Below are 18,350 nucleotides of genomic sequence, written 5' to 3' on the forward strand. Positions count from 1 at the left end.
ACTTCCTAAGTGCAAGAATGCATCTATTTGTAGCAAGAGGAATAGATTGTGCTTGACCTAGATTTTGTCTCCAAAGTACAATAATCTGTATGTCTCTACAGGTTGGCATTCAATTAAATTTGAAACTTCATTATGTTCTGGGAAACTTTACATATGAGCTAAAGGAAACTCTGTGCAAGAAAGTCTCTAGAACCTGTTATGGTTAGAAACTGTGTTTTCTGTTCAGAAATCAGACAAAAGCCCCAAGCCCTCTTTTCCAAACATTAGGCTCAACAGATTTCACATTTTTTCTAATAAGACAATAAAATATCACAGAAACTTGGCCAATAGTCAATAAGACAACTATAATGGGTCTTTTTTTAATAAAAAAAAGGACTGTGCATTCCTAGAACTAACATCTATCAAAACAATAAAATACTCCAGCATGAAGTACCACATATCTCAAAGAAAGGTGCCCATAGATTCAACATAAATGGGCCTCTAATCCAATTAATACTTAAATCTACTGAGAGTTATTAGTTTGTTGTGACCCCATTAGTCATTTTACCATAATATTTCTTATAAAAACCATGAACAGAAGCAGCAATGTTGAAGATTCTGGGTCAGTACCAAGGATCCTGTGACATCTTTAGACATATGCAATATTAAAAGCCAATATGAAGGGTTATGTTTTATGTAAGCATTTCTATCTACAGAATTTTGTGCCTAGCAGACTGCCTGGCACACAGTTAGGTTAGCTTAGCTTATTGAATAAGTAAATGAATCATAAAAGAACGAATGTTAGCAGTAACATCAAAAGCCACTTTATGGGGAGGCCTGGTCATTATCCAGACTCTATGTATCCTCCAGGGTTCCCAATGACCTTGTGGTTTCACAATGTCACCAGCCCAGGACAGAACTGGGGGGCCATCAAAGACCTCTTTGATCAAAATCAACACAGACACATACATTGAGAACTTCCCAAGAAGCTGGAACTACTGAATGTTTTCAGGTTTGGAAGTCTATCTGGTTCTTCTAAACATGGTTTGGTTTGCCTTTTCAGAGATTCCCTCTAGAGAATCGTGGATATCTTCAAAGACAGCCTTTGATTTCAAAGCTTCTTAATTTCCTCTCACCTTAACCATAGGAATAAAAGTTAAAAGTGAGAAAAAAAAAGTGAAATTGCTTTGGGGTTCTAAAAAATACCAAAAGCAAATCTTGATGACATCTGCCTCCAATTACATCCAGCAAATGAATCTGTACGGCTGAGTCCAGCTGCAATCCACCAGGAGGTATATTTCAGCTGAGGTGTCATTCAACAAGTAATAAGGAACATAGTTTTGAACGTGTGTTGACATTTATTATCTTATTTGAGGTCCATTACAACCCGGGGAAAAAAAGGCTCTTTGTAGAATAGGAGCAGGCTTGGGGATATAGAGACCACACAGCAAGGACTTGGAGCCAGCATGGTATCTTCATCTTTTGAGAATATTCCAATTCTATTTCTGTTGTTTTTGGTTCTAGCCTGATCTTCTTATCATTCAGGGAAGGGGAAAGCAATTGGGACCCCTATGGTGAATGGTGCCCCAATGAAACTTCTGTCTTATCTCTCTCAGGACATGAGATCCAAGAAAGTGGCCAGGATGAAATATATCCAGAAACATTTATCAAGTAGATCCTGGGTATCCCACACCATCCATGGGAGTCCTTAAGAGAAGCCAAAGAAGCATTCATTCTGGAACCTCAAACACTCAAAGAACACTGCTTCAGATAGATCTATCTAGTGTAGGGAGGAGAAAGACAGGTATTCTGCAGAAAGAAGACTCTACGTGCGCGCGGGCGCACACACACGCATTATATTCCAAAAGTTCTAGTGTATTTTTTAGTTTAATAACATTAATTGAAGGCTTCATTATTTATACTTGTATTATTCACATTATTTATATACTTAGTTTTGTTCCTATAAAGTAACACATTAAAAAAATTTTGGTTCAGTTCTCATTTGCTAACTTCAATCAGGGCGGCAGAAACACTTTATAATACCCTATATACATACAATATACATAGCATATGCATCAAATCACAGGGTATCTCACACTAAGCTTGCAGTCAACTGAAAGTAATTTTCACATGGGCTGCTGTGAAAAACACATTATCCCTCACCAAGCAGAGCAATCTGTTTGTAGAGTTGGCTCTTCTTTTCATTTCTTTCATTTTTAGCCCTAGAGTACAACTTTTTGTTTATACCAATTCAATTGGATCTTCTTTGATGTAATCCACCATGTTAGAATCCTTGCAGATCCTCATTCTATCCCTTCCTAGAGAATTTCAACCATGTACCTTTAATATTTTCATATGGACATTTCTAACTATGCTGAATCATTTAAAGTCCAAAGCCAAATCCTGTCATGTAATTCCTGATGACAAAACAAGCAGCCCCTATCTGCAGGGATCTTATGGAGTAATTTGAATAGATAGGTCCTCCGCTGCACTGGAAATCAACATATAAGTCAGCGCCTTTTGGACAGGGCAGTTCAATCAATAAAAATGCAGCCTTCCATATCATTCAGACCATAGATTATCATCTTAGTCAAAGGGATTTTTAAGAGGGGTGCTGTCAAATACATTCCTGAACATTTCAGACTTTTTAACCCAATAGGTAACAAGCCTTAACTATGAAAGTTCAGATGAGGGTAAAGCCTAGTCATAGCTCTGTTTTTCATGGTTACTATTGATAAATACAATGCTATCATTTTGCCAATTCAAAGAAAGATCAGAGCAAAAAACTAGAAATTAATTTATTTGTAACCCAAGATCAAATACAATATACTTAGCTCTCAACAATATTTGTTGTGGGTTGACTTTTGTTCCCCAGAAAGATACAGTCAAGACCTAGCTCCCAACACATGGCAACGTGATATCATATGGATATAGGGTCTTTGCAAATGTTCCTAGTTAATAGGGATAGCCTGAATCTAATAACTGGTAACCTTATAAAAAGAAGAAAATTTAACACATGTACTGATCCACAGAGAAGAAGGCCACATGAAGACAGAGGCAGCGATTGGAGCAATGTTGCTGTAAGCCAAGGAATGGCAAAGACTACTGACAACAACTAGAAACTGGAAGAGACAAGGAAGGACCCTGCCTGAGAACCATGGTCTTCCTCTGAAAGCACAACTCTACCCAGACCTTAATTTTGGACTTTTGTTTTTCAGAATTATGAAACAATAAATTTGGGGGAGGGTATTTAAAAATTTTTATTTACAATGGACATATAATAATTGTGCATATTTATGGAATACAATGTGATACTCATATATTTATGCATAATATAATGATTCAATAAGGGTCAATCAAGGCTATTAACATATCTTTTACCTCAAATATGTATCATTACTTTGTGGTGATAACATTGATTTTCCTCTTTTCTAGCAATTTCTCTTGTTTTAAGCCAATCAGTTTGTGGTACTTTGCTATGGCAGCCCTAGGAAACTAATATAACATGTAAAAAAAGTATGAGAGTTTAAAGTATTGCCTATTAACCTTAGAGTCGAGACCCTTTGGGAATTAGTTTATAAAAACAAGCAAGATCTTTGAAAAAGAAAAAGAGGAGGAGAGGTACTTGAGCTCCTGAGCAGACAGCAGTCCTGGCAGTTTGAGTTGCCCAAGGCGATGTGGTGGGTGGGTAGAGAGACTGGCTAAGCAAGTGGGGACATTGGCTTGGAGGTGAGGAGGTGGACACACAGTGACAATCCATGTCAGGCTCATCACCAAAGAGTTAATTTTCTTTTCCAGGTGGATCTTTCTCAACAAAATCTTGTCACTTCTGAATGGCAACAAATCACAGATTCGCCAGTTTGTCATTAACACCTAAGTAGCACCATGTTGAGTTTCCTGTCTCCAACTTGGCATTTTCCCTGGCTATGCTTCATCATTCTAAATGAGACAGCAGGCCATGCATAGGAAGGATCCGTCAGCCCCTTTGCCTATCTCTAATATATAGACTCATCCACTATTTCAATGGTGCTAAGACTCCACTGATTGATGACAATGTCGCTAAAATGGCTACATTCCGAACAAGAACAAGGAAGGTGTTTCATTCTGCATGGGAAAACTTAGGGGAGAAAAGAAGATCCTTTGCAATTTCTAACACGGATCTGTCTCCCATGTGTCCCCATGAAATGTACATTTGTAATGCTCAAACTCTCCCCTAGAAAGACCTGAAGCCACATCTCTAGGAGCTTTCCCAGCAATAATTAGGGGGATGTATTACTGCTAATCCCGAGCACCCTGGGAGCTGGCTTAATTTTAAAAGATAAAATAAAAGTGCTGCCTTGCAGCAAAAGGCCACTTCTTGGCACCATTAAATCAAGCGCAGGCAGAGAGTATTAACTCTAAAGAAGTCTGTACCTCCTACCGACAGGCCTTTAAGGAAGCTACTATGGAACAGGGCAAAGGAAGCATCAATTTGCAAATACCATTTAGCAAGTGCAGATAAGCTGGGCTAAATCATGCTCAGAGCACTTTAAAAAAAGATTCAAATTTTAATACATTAGCACTAGAACATGCTGTACAAGCAACAGGAAAATTGCAGTTGTCAACGTGTGAATTTAGTCTCAGGATAAGTTCACCCAAGGAAGTAAAATCTCAATTTAGATTTTTTTCCCTCGCTGATTCTCCCCTTTACATTCACGTGTTTTTTGTTTGTTTGTTTGTTTGTTTTGTTTTGTTTTGTTTTTAGAATAGGGGAGGACATGTTGCTCAGTAAATGTATTTCACCCTAAGAAATGGTTAGGTATTCATCAGGGGAAAGAATGTGAAGTATGTACCAAATGGTTAATGGTTTGGCTTTGGAGTGTACCCCAAAAGGCTCACATGTTCAAAGCATGTCACCACTGCAGAAAGATTCAAGAAAGAATATGGATGGAAGAGATGGGTCCCTGACTTCTTCCTGTCTTTCTCTTTTCTTCCAGCTGCCTCCTGCCATGTGTCCTACCATGGAGGTTCCTGTCTTAGAGCTGGCCAATCATGGACCAAACTCTAAAACTGTGAGCCAAATAAGCCACCTTCCTCTAAGTTGTGCTTGTCAGGTATTTTGGTCAAAGTTTTTTTTAAAAAAGTAGACTAAAACAAGTCTTCTTTTAAGGTGCTAAGTCAAAAAATATAGGCAAGATGTGCTGGTGTGTGTGTGTGTGTGTGTGTGTGTGTGTGTGTGTGTGTGTGTTTGCACGTTCACTGGTACATATCTTTTATTAATAAAAATAAATTCTAGCTGAGTGTGGTGGCAACGTGCTTATAATTCCAGTACTTAGGAGGCCGAGACAGGAGGGTCACAGGTTTGTGGCCAGTCTCAACTGCTTAGTGAGGGCCTCCACAACTTAGTGAGGCTCTGTTTCAAAATAAAGAATAAAAAGGAGGAGTTCGGGGGACTTGGAGGTAGAATGCCCCTGAGTTCAATCCCCAGTTCTACAAAAAAATTCTAAGGAAAATTTGCAAGGGATTTCTGGTGTACTTCTCATCTGCCTATTATTGCAAGTGAATAGGAGTAGGTTCCACCTCTTGGATCAAAGATACATTATCAGGATGGAAAAGCCCTGCTCTGTTCACTCCCCAGACCAGGCTAAGTAGGAGAAGTGGCCCCAAGTCCACCTGAGGAGCAGGGCTGGATAAAGGCCAGAGGGCTTGGGGAGCCATAGGGAGCTAAGCTGTATTCTAGTTCAAGTTTGACAGGCTGTTTCCTACGTCAAAGCAACAAATGCACTTTCATTTCAGGACATACTGGTCTCTCAGACCATTCTATCAGAGGCAGCTATTTTCTTTAAATTGGAAATCAAAGCAGTTTATTTTTCTCAAAACTGTGCTGTCAGCTCTTCTACCTGACTCAAAACATTCACTTGTTCTACACAAAAGCAAATCTGTCCTATCCTAAAAAAGAAAAGGTAGGGGCAGACCCTCCCTAAAAATATCTTACCACTAATATATTTACATACATCTTTGCCTCAGAGGGCATACCTATCAGTTATAAAGACAACATGTATTTACAGAAAACTAAGAGGAAAACATGCCAAATTACTCCTCCTGGTAGTTTCCTTGAACCAAACTAAATCAATCTCTCTCTCTCTCTCTCTCTCTCTCTCTCTCTCTCTCTCTCTCTCTCTCTCTCTCTCTCTCTTACACACACACACACACACACACACACACACAATTATGCAAACACATATACTTTAATTGGGCATTTGAAGTTTTCACAATAAAGAAGTAATCTTACCAACATGCCTTAATCTTTTAAAATTTGAGACAACTGTAATGTGTTTAAATGCATATAATTGGTAATATGTATATAGGCAGGTGCTGCTTAATAATACAGCTATATTTTGAGAAATGCATCATTAGGTGATAAAATTGTTCTAACATCATGGAGTTTACTTAAACTAGAATGACTACAATGTCACTCAGTGATATAATGTTATTGAACCACTGCTATATATGTGATCTGTCATTGATTAACCTGTTCTGTGTCCTGTGACCACATATAATATAGATACTATATGTGAATATGCTTTAGCACTGTTAGGGTGAGACTGTTACATTACAGCACTGATTTTATTATTGTGAAACTCTGGTACATTACTATTTCAAGAAGTACTTTCAACTAGATATAATTTCAATTGTAAATTTTCCATAATTAAATTAGTTATCAGTAATCTCTTTTTTTTTCGGTACTAGGGATGGAACCCAGGGGCATTCTACCTTCAAGCTCCACTGCCAGCCCTATTTTTTATTCTTTATTTTGAAACAGGGTCTCACTGAGTTGTAAAGCGTCTCACTAAGTAGCTGAGGCTGGCAGCGAACCTCAATCCTCCTGTCTCGGTCTCCCAAATGCTGGGATTACAAGCGTGTGCCACAACGCCCAGCTATGCTAGATCTCTTAATTGTAATAATCTTACTGTGAAAATACTAGGATTATGAGATGATTCATAGTACCAAAAATTATTGTTAAAGTCATAATCTTTCATATTCATCTCCCTGTTTATCAGTTGCCCCATTTGCCAACTTTCCCTTCTCTTAAATTACACAAGGTCACAGTTAATTAATAGCAGAAAGATACCTTCCCCTTTTTGATACCTCAGACAGCCCAATGACCTACAAATTCCAAAGTCTTATAGGAAAGGAGAAAACAAACCATTTTCCCAGTTAGGAATTGAAGAAAGCCATATAAAAGCTGAGCTTAGAAACATAATCATTAATTTTATGATCGCAAATCCCTCAACTAGAATTTTGAAGAAAAAAATCTATAATGCAGAAATATACATCATGGTTTTCTATAAAACATCAATTTAGTTGTTAAATTGTTATAAATGATCGATCAATAATGTATTCTTCTAAATGACTAACCTTTCCAATTATCATTTCATCTGTTTTCTATATAAAAAAAAATCAAAGAAATTCAAGATATAGGAAAGACATGCTAGTTGAGGATCTGAAACTGATTTGGTAGCTTTGGAGTTGACATAATCTTGGCCTGGTGCAGCTCATTGTGGAAAGCTGCCTCAAATTTCCCCTGGTTTTGAACTTTTTTTTTCCTTACCACTTTCATCTAGCAAGAAATCATCCTGGTAACGGAACTTCTCCGGTCCACATGCAATAAAAATGTCATCGTCACCAAAAAAGTCCTGAAGGCACATCACCTACAAGAGAAAAGCATGGCACTCAGCAAGGGGTCAGCAGAACAGCAATTATAACAATGCATCCCTGCAAGTCGACATCTGCATGAAGCCACTTCCCTTCTAATGGAATCAACAGGGCAGCTTCTCCAGAGGAATTTCAAAGGAAGGGCTCAAGCATCTGTTACTAGTAAGAAACATGTTACGATTCAGTGCTGCAGGAAGATGGGGATAAGGCAAATAGAACCGGTAACTGTCACATTTATTACTTTATATATCAATAGACTATGAGGTAAGAGCCCTTTGTTTCCATACTAGAGTGGATGCAGAAACATGTGGAGAGGGAGGTCTCCAGTACTCTTGTGAATGCAAAACTCTTTGCTAGCAACAAAAGTCGGCATATGGTTTTGGCAACAAATATGTTTTTAGTAATTGATGCCATCGTACGCACGTGATAATCACTGAAGGATAGTATTTGTAACATAATATGAACATAAGAAGCTCCTTCAGACCCATTCCACCTCTAGTTGAAAGAAAAATGGAACCCTTCATAAAAGGAATGATTTTAAAGCTAAGTTACATTCCATATCTAAACTGAGGTTTAGATATGAAGATTAACCACATGCCCACCACCAAAACTATGCTAAACATTAAAACCCTGATCTACTTTCAACTTCTTGTTGTTATGCAAAAGAAAAGTTTTAATGCAAACTTCTGATATTTTTTTTTTACTTACTCTCCAATAAGGACTTTAAGAGCAGTAAATGTTGCTTTGCAAGGAAATGTAGTCAAAATAAATACTTCTCAAACATGTTGCTGTCTGTCTTGGGAGAAGCTTGTAAATGTTTTATTCACAATATGCATAATGTCAACAATGGAAACACTGCTGACTTCTCTTTTCAGTTTCCTTTGACCACATGGGAAAATCGTAAGTTGGCCAACTGAAGGCACCCATTCAAAGTTGTATGAAATAGTCCTTCAAATAGTATCTTCCCTCAGATATTCGAGGACCAGAGACAAACCATTTTGGAATGTTAGAGTCTATTGACCTGTGCTAACTATGAGCCCCTTCCTCACTGTGTGCAGTTGTGGACACACAACTGATACAGTTGTGTATCTTTGTCACAGAAGGCAGTACCAGCCTGACATATCATATATGCTGTATGACTCAGAGTAGTAAGTTGGGGAGTCACATATGCAGTGGTATGTGGACTTTAGATAGTCTTTACAAATCATATCTCACTTCCAAATAAGTTCTCATTTGCAAATAATCACTTGGCTGAAGCTTTAAAAAGGGCTTTTAAAATAAGAGTTTGATAATCAATGTTAAGCATGAATAAGGTGCATCCATGCATGGCTGTCAGAGCTTATTCTGCCTATAAAAGCTTGAAGACATGGATGTTTAAGGGGGATCTTGCAACCACCAAGTAAGATGGAGCCATGGATATCTAGTGTGGTATCAGAAGATTTGATCATCCGTTTGGTTTGAAAAGAGGTCCTTTGAATTCAGAATCTGCCCTCTGTGTCACTCTTCTCTCTCTCTCCCACGCCCTACCTTTCTCTATGAGAACCTATGATACCAACCAAACTCATACTCATTCAGGCAATTTCTACTCTAATGTAGAAGTCTTTTCTGATTTGGCCTATTCTATTACAGCAAGCAAATAGCATTGACATACAACAGTAAGAAAGACATGATCTCTCTCCAGGCAACAATGTGAACAATGAAGCCAAAACAGCTATACATCCTAAAGTGTGGATGATGAATAGGTTTTGTGCAAAAGGAGGTTGTAAGGCCAAATATAACCCTGGGTTTATCCAATGTAAACAAGATTCCTTTGTGAACTTGGAAAAACCCTTACCCATTTTATTCCATCATCCCAGATGTGAAGCACCTATAAAAACTCTTAAATATAGTAGGTAATATATAATGTACTTACAGAATATAGTTATATAGTATATATAACATAGTATAATCTAATAATACTGACTGACAATAATTAACATGGTAAGATATACAAGCTTTCAATGTTGATGCACCTGTAGCCATTTCAATGAAATAGGCAGAATTGAAAACTTGGGATTCAATGGATTAATGTGCTAAAGTATATAGTCACTTCAAAGAGGAGATAGAAAAATCCAGTGTTTCTCAAACTTACTTGATTCTGGAATAGTTTTTTCACATTGAGTCCTACATATCAGTGTTTACAGAGTCCCCCTTTGACTTCTTTAGACAGACACGGGTGAAGAGAACTGGAGGAACACCCAAAGGGAAGAACCATTACCCATGTTCTTCCTAGGCAGCCAAGTTTTGCCAGTGATGAGTATGTATTTGCTAATTTATTTACTCATTAACTCACTCAAACTTCTACAGTGGGCCTACTCTGTGCCAGGCTCTGTGCCAAGCATTATCATGACATCTCTGCCAGATGAAAAATACTGTTTTCTAGCCTGGTGTGGTGGCACACTCTTATAATCCCAGCATTTGGGAGGTTGAGACAGGAGGATCGTAGTTCGCAGCCAGCCTCAGCTAGTTAGTGAGGCCTTGCAACTCTGTGAGACCCTGTTTCAAAATAAAAAATAAAAAGTAGGGCTGGGGTGTTACTCGGAGCTTGAATGCCCCTGGGTTCAATCTCCGGTACCACCACACACACACACACACACACACAAATACTGTTTTCTAAGGACATGGTCTTTCCTTCCTGCATATTACCACATATTCTACATTTTAGAACATGATGTGCTTCAGATCACATTCACCTGTGTGTGCATGTTTTATTTTATGCAGTAGCTAAACAGACAAATAACTACCATATAAACTACAACATGTTCTAAGCAGGTTGCCAGCCAACTCGCTTCCACGATTTCACTGATGACCATTCTCCAAGCCCATCATAACAGAACAGAAGAGACAGGATCCATCTTGGACAGTTTAAGCATAATTCTGTTAGCAAGAGGGAAATGAAATAAGATGAACTTTTGATGTTCTTTCCAACACCACGATCCCAAGAATATGAAAAGAACACAGTGTTTGTTAAAGAAAAGTAACTGTCATCACCCGGCACAAAAAAGACAAGGGGAAATCATTTCAGTGCCTTTTACCTCTCAAGCTTCAGTGGTTGAAATAAAAGAATCTGTTGAGCTATCAGAACTGCTGGTGTTTTCTGTGCTTTTTGTTCTGCATCATTTCACCTCTTTCCTGCTCACAACTTCCCACCAGAAAAGGTGAGTAATGTCAGTAGATCAAATTTCAATATAAAACCACTCTTCCTGAGAAGAAGACTTGATAAAAGAGTTGAGAGCAGAGGAGACTTACACACAAGGTTATAATAAAGATGGATTTAGGATAATTGGTAAAACACCCATTATCTATGTCTCCTGCTCTATCATTGATCTAAAGGTGGCTGTAATGTATTCCATCTAACAAAAGGAGTAACGGGAAGATTTATAACCCTTTTCTCTGGCAAATACATTTTGAGAGTTTTCCTTGAGGCATTGCTGTGCATTCTGATATAAAGGGATTATAAAAAGCAGAGAAATGAAAAGCCTGTGTTTTGCATAATAACCTGATCTTATATATCTACAAAGTGTTAATCCTTTTTAAATGTCATGTGCTCAAAATTCAGCATGGTTAGCAGCTTAAAAAATAACTTTGTTTATGGATAGAAAACATGCTTCTTGCTAAAAAGGATGGTGAGAGTTGGCTTCATCTGCCATGACAGCTCTACTCCCTAGGTATCAGTTGCTAGAAGTTTCCATCAGGATTAGAGACAAGGCAGAGGCAAAGGTAGAAGTATCAAGTCTGAGGACAGAGACCTATCTAGCCTGTGACGAGCACCTTTCAGGCTTTCCTGTTTCACCATCCTCCTCCTGCCCTCCACCCTAGAAGAGTTGGTATTACCAGGGTCAGTTCCTCTTCATTGTCTACCGCTGACCATATACTGTGCTCCTACAGCCTCTGTGAAACTCAGGTCTTCCCCACCTCTCTTCCCTTTTCCCCATCACCACATCAGTCATCAGTCCAAAGCTCTCCCGCCTCCCTCTATAGTTTGGCCTTTCCCTCTTGTGGATTATCTCACCCCCATCTCCTTTCTCTTCAATCCATTCTATTTAGTTATGTCAATCTATTCATACACACATATATATACTTTCACTGGTACATGTAATCACAAATCATAATAAATTTCAGAGTGACAGGAACATACATACGTATACCTAGCCCTTGGTGAGCCTCCCCCGATCCCACTCTCCCCTCCCCCCTCTCCTTCCCCATTTATGATATTGAGATTGACATTGATAATTCTGTGTATGTATATAACTTAAATGAAAGTGTTTCCTTCATCAAGCCCCCCCCCCCAGCAACTCTCTTCATCACTCCACTGAGATTTCTCCTCCTTTATCTGAAGTTTCTATTGTATCCCAGTTTTCCCCTCCTTTCCACATAAGAGAGAAAACACATGACCCTTCACTTTTTGTGACTGGCTAATCTCACTTAGAATAATATTTCCTAGTTCTATCCATTTTACTAAAATTACATAATTTTCTTCTTCTTTATGGCTGAGTAGAATTCCACTGTGTCTATATCCCATAATTTCACAATACACTCATCTGGTGTCCATAATTTGTCTATTGTGAACTATGCTGCTATAAACATGGATATGCATATTGTCACTATAATATTCTGACTTCAATTCCTTTGAAGTAAATTTTCAAAATTTATCTCCATGGCTCAGTAAACTATCGGTGGCTTACAATCTTTGAGTTCAAGTTCATCTGGTTGAGCCTGGCATTCCAGATGCCTCAAAATTTTGATTCCACCTATCTTTCATGCTTCCAATTTTTTAGTTGCGATATAGTGTCTGGTATGTAATAATTATTTGTTGGGTGGATGGATAGAAGAATGGATGGGTGGATGGATGGATGGACTATGCTCTCAAGTGAAACATGCTCCAACTTACCTGCCTTACTTACTCTTTCCTGAAAAGGGCTTATTTACTTTTTCCTTTTTGTGTGGATGTTTTTTATTGTTGTTGTTAATGAAAAATTGTTTTGTATCCACTCCTTCCTACTCTCTGCCCATTTGAATACCACCTATTGACCAAGGCCCAGTTGAAGATACAAGCCCTACCTTTTCCATCCACTACAATCCAAAGAGACTCATACCTGCTCTGAAGCTTTAGTCATCAATAAACATTTACTGCTAGCCTTAAGTGTGCGAATGTCCTTACCCTTCACCTCTCCCTTGCCAGCACATATGTCTACAGCTTATCATCCCAAGAATTCCCAAGTCAGCACTGTGAATCAGTAACTTAGCAGGGCAGAGCATAACTTGCATTACCTTCCTGTGTCTTGTCAAGGCCTGGAGTCAGATGGTTTGAATTCCAGCTCTGTCACCATCTCTGCCTTGGCAAGTCAGGAAACCCTAATCAGCTGTCTTGAAATGAGTCTTTATTTCTACATGTCCTAAAGCCAGTCAGAGCAGAGGCAGTGTCTCCTGCTGGGTGCTCTTCTTTGGCACTAGAGAGAGGTCTGCCCTGGTACTATTCCCCAAAGCCCAAGTTCAGACTTAACCCAGCTTTGCCACTTAAACATTAATCTCTTTCCCGCCTTAGCTTATCCTATCAGTTGTTTTAGGGATTAGGTGAGTTAAAACCATGAAAAGGATGAGAATAAATTCTCAACAAAGTTTAGCTATTTTATTAGCCTGATGTATTTTTACTTCAAAAGAAGTATAAATAAAATGTATATCTAATATAAATAAATAATAATACTAAAAAAAACTCACAGTATGTAGCTCCTGGGTACTATTCTAGTAGGCTTCTTTTCTAAGTAGATTTTGGGGGAAATGTAGGTAATAGAAGCCCCTTATTGCTTTGGGAATAAGGATTCTACCAGTACAGTTATTCTGAAAAAAAGCATACTTTGAGTTAGCATCAGGGAAGTGGTGCAATGAGGGTAGAAGTTGCTAACACAAAGGCAGGGTGTGGCCCATGTCTCTGCTTTCAGCTAGGCTTCTCTGGATAATGCTGCAAAAATTCCTTTGCAAGTGTGCTCATGAGATATTACAGGTATAATTGCAAGAAACATTGTATTATCTCAGAGCTTCTTGGGCTATGTCATCAACTTTTAGATAATCTGTCACCAGCTTTTAGATTTGTAGGAAACAGAGATTTGCATTCCTCTAATAAAACAATTCTCTGTTGAAATGTCCTACACTAGAAAAAAATTGTGCACATACTGTATGCAACTCATAAAGGAGGTTGTTTGTGAGGGCACATGATGCTTACTATCCTATTACTTTTCACTTTTTAATATGTTGATTATTATGTAGAAATCTAACTCCAAAGGAAAATATTCCATCTATTGCATGAGAGTTTATCTCTGTTGGTGTTTAGGATAATGTCAAAACTACAGTATTTTCAAAAAACATAGGTGATTAAATGTGTTGAACAAAGCTCATGGATGAGGATGAGGATGTCTGGGTGTTGAGCCCAGACATGTCATAACTGTATGAACTTGGATGGATTTAATTAAGTTCTCCTGCTTATCAGTTTCTGCACTGGTTTTTTTTTATGTCGTACCACAGTAATTATATAGTGAAGATTAAAAACATCTTTTTGGTGGGAAATATCAACAAGAACAGTATGCATTACTAAATTTAATTCTCAATATATGTTATTATATTTAATCCTTCCTACTATGGAGACAGACTCTATTGAACAACAGTTAGATGTTGCTATAGTTTGGATCTTCCCCATGTCAATGTGGTGAAGGCTTGGCCCCCAGCATGGCACCATTGGTTAGAATAGAACCACTAAAAGGTGAGACCTAAGGGGAGGTCTTTGGGGTATGCCTTGAAAGAGACAGTAGAATTGCAGCCCTGTCACCTTCCCTCATATAGGATGAGCAGTTTTGCTCTGCTGTATGTTTCTGTCACAATTCCCTGCCTCACCACAATCTTGAAGGCAGAGGAGCCAAATAATTGTGGGCTGAAACTTCCAAACCTATAAGCCCAAATTAACCTTTTTTCTTTATAAGCCAATTATCCTAAGTACTTGTGATAGTGACAGCAAGCTAATATAGTGGTATTAGAATCCTCATTTTACAGATTAAAAAAGCCAACCAGATTAAACAGAAGATCAGTAAAATTTAAAGTCTGGTCGCTTAGAATTCAAATGTAGGCTCTCAGCTTCAGACCAACAAGTCTATTCAAATGCATAAGAATATGTACCCTGATGTCTGTGTTTTCAAAATTTTAGTTAATTGACCACTACAATTAATTTTTATCACAATATTGTACATTAGTAGGAAATAAATGAGTGTCTAATAAAAACACTACTTTTCTTTTTAAAGGAAGATCGAATTATTTCTTTTGCTCAAGGAAAATATCCTTTCTGTGACTATATAAAATCTGAATTCATATCTTTTCCATTAACTTGTCATTATGCCCAGGTGTCCCAAGACAATGAGCTGCATACAGGGGGAAAAAAAACATTGCAGACAAATAAGGACTTCCTCTCCTCCCTGCTTCCCGCTTGAGTTGCTCTGCAAGGCCAGAGATTCAAACAAAGGCAATAAAAGCAGCTGCTATTTACACATTTCCCAAGCAGGACCGTGGAATCCATTCCCCTCCACTGGAATGAGATCTCCATGGTGACGGTGACTGCAGGGAGCTGGGCCAGTTCCTCAGACGACACTGCAAGGATTATTTTCTTTACAAGAGTGCCCTCTAGACACCAAACAAGGAATAGCTCTACACCCTGGCTGCATCTGTCTGAAGCCAAAGAAGTCATTGGGTATTAATCAATTGTTTCTCCTTGTGTTAGAGACTCTAAAACATTTTACTGTCACCCATTTTATATGTCTTAAATTATAAATCATCCTAAAAATAAAAGCCAGGTATAATGGAGTCATTGAATATGCCATGTCCTGTTTAAATTTTCCTTTAAAAGTTTTTATTTATAATTTCTCATTCTTCTTGATGCCAGGCTTAAGGATTCTGTTGTTCACAGTTTAATGAGATGCTCTTCACTAAAAAGGAATGCTCATACCTTTGGAAAAATAATCTAGTCACTTTATTTAAGGCATCAACTCAACTACCTGGCTCTTTCTGCATAATTTATAATGCGGCCATTATAACTAGCTTTCAGTGTGACATCTGCAGGCCCCCTATTCCTGCCAAGCTAAATTGAGGAAACTTTTCCAATCTCATTTTATACTTGGCTTTTTTCTCCTCTCTTGCCACGTGATATGTCAGCCATCATGAGATTTTCTGTTTTAGGATTGTGGAATTCCTTATGTTACTGGTTCTAAAATATGTTTATGGTTTGTTGTATAGTCAGATATTATAAACACTTGTAACTTATTTTCAAAAATATGCATTTGCCATCAATTCATTTTGTGTTCATTGTTTTATTTGCGTCAACAAACCTACATAAGTGATCATTTATTTTTACAGTAATTCCTCCAGCTAAAAATTTCTGATTGCAAAAAATCCCTTAAAGAAAGTGTTCTTAAAGAAACTCTGGCTCTTGGCCAGAGTAAGATACAGGCATAAGAAGAAAAATAACAAAATTAAATAATGATGATGATGATGATGATAACAACAGAGAGAAAAAACAAAGATCTTCAAATTACTTTTTACAACTTGTAAAACCTGACTTCTCTAATACATTTTTTTTTTACAAAAGCACATAATACTAATGAAGTTCAGAATAGGTTCGGAGATAACACTGGATTAACAGATGGTTGCTTGAAGAAATAAAATAAAAATTTCTCCTTTGAGATGCTAGCAATTTTGTTTGCTGGGCAAATCAGAGAAAAAGCGATTATGAATATAAAAGTGTATTAGCAGGTGAGTGTGTTCTCAGATGCTCTAGTTTATATGGGCTTCTGCTAGGGCTGTTGATGTCTGTGTCGGATCTGACTGAGGGACGTGTCCTTTATGTATACATCGCTGTCTTTTGTGGACTCAAACATACCTAGACAGACTGTAGCCTCTTCCAAATGATGGATATTTCATTATTATCTATCCTGTTTTTACAATACAAATGAGCCCTGAGTTATTATTTGATTGGCAATTTTCACCTTATGTTGATGTGACAGCCATATGTATCCAGTAGAAACCACACCTTTGGTAGTTTGTTAGGCTCTGTGTTAAATGATGTTGCCCAAATATAGGCAAATATAAGTTTTCTCATCATGTTTAAGGTAGGTAAGGCTAAGCTGTGATGTTTGATAGATAAGGTGTATTAGTATATTTTCAACCTATGATGGGTTTATTTGGATACAACCCCATTGTAAATCAAGGGGCATATGTATCTGTATTTCTCTCTCCCTCTCTCTCTCTCTCTCTCTCTCTCTCTCTCTCTCTCTCTCTCTCTCTCTCTTTCTCTCTCTCTTTCTCTGTAGTGCCAGGGATGGAGCCCAGGGGTATTCTACCTCTGAGCTACATCCCCAGCTCCACATTTTATCCTTTTATTTTGAAACAGGGTCTCAATAAGTTGCAGAGGGCCTTACTAAGTAGCTGAGGCTGGCAGAGAACCTGTGATCCTCCTATCTCAGCCTCCCAAGATTACACGCATGCAACACCACACCTTGTTTCTATCTCTCTTTTTAATATGCAATTTAGTCCATTTGGGTTCTTACAACAAAATATCATAGATTAGGTGCCTTGTAAACAACAGAAATTTTTTTCTCGTAGTTCTGGAATTTGAAGTCCAAGATTAAGACAGCAACAAATGTTGCGTCTGAGGAGGGCAAATTTCCTTATAGACAACCATCTTCTGTCTTAGCCTCACATAATGGAAAGGATGAGGCAGGCTGAGTCCCGGGGCTTCATACAAAGGTCTGATCCCATTCATGGAGCTCTCCTTTCAAGACCTAAACACCTCCTAAAGGCCCCACTATGAATCCTAATAATATCACCTTGGAAGTTCAAAAAGACACAAACTATCAAACTGTAGCACTGTGTAAAATGACCCTCTACCAACAAATACTAACCAGATTCTTGTTTCTGTCACCTAATAAATGTGTGACCTTGGGCATCTACATTTTGAAGTCTGTTTCCTTGAATTTAAATTGGAGCTATCAATGTTTACCTTGTAGTATTCCAAGAGAATGCAATGAAATAATTATGGAAAGCACTCAGTACAGTACCATATCTGGCTCAAAGACAGTCCAAGCTACTATTAGTGCTGGCATTAGTAAGGCACAGTAGGTAAGTCTCTGTGTTGGGCATCAGTCTGAGTGATATGGGTTTATTGTTTAAGAATAGAATACTCGTTAGGCGTGGTGGTGCATGCTTGTAACCCCAGCATTTGGGAGGCTAAGACAGGAGGATCTGGGTTTGCAGACAGCCTCAGCTACTCATTGAGGCTCTTTGCAACTCAGTGAGATCTTGTTTCAAAATAAAGAATAAAAAAATAGGGCTAGGATGTCTCTTGGAGGTAGAATGCTCCTGGGTTCCATCCCTAGGAATAGAATACTTAAAAACCTTGTAATATCTGGGAAAGAAATGCAACTTTCAATCTTGGTCTTTTGCTAAGTTTAATGGTATACCAATCCTAATACTATATTTAGTTTTTCCTAAAAAATCATTTACTGTTGTCTACTAAACCTTTAGAGTAGCTTATCCCACCAGCCTCTTTTCTTCTTTCTTTCTTTCTTTCTTTTTTTTCTTTCTTTCTTTCTTTCTTTCTTTCT

The 18,350-nt window shown here is 38.1% G+C and overlaps 1 protein-coding gene across 7 annotated transcripts in view; it reads right to left on the minus strand.

Moving 5' to 3' along the window:
• Nucleotides 1–18,350, minus strand: part of DCLK1 (doublecortin like kinase 1) — a gene marked incomplete at both ends in the record, with an annotated part of 363,877 nt that overhangs the window by 164,467 nt on the left and 181,060 nt on the right. For all 7 annotated transcript variants that reach the window (XM_080690077.1, XM_080690076.1, XM_080690069.1 and 4 more), the window contains one exon: nt 7,571–7,670. In XM_080690077.1, coding sequence (XP_080546203.1) covers nt 7,571–7,670 — 100 coding nt within the window. The remainder of the gene's footprint in view (nt 1–7,570; nt 7,671–18,350) is intronic.

Source organism: Muscardinus avellanarius, assembly GCF_963383645.1.
Source record: "Muscardinus avellanarius genome assembly, chromosome: 2".
Classification (NCBI taxonomy): Eukaryota; Metazoa; Chordata; class Mammalia; order Rodentia; family Gliridae; genus Muscardinus; species Muscardinus avellanarius.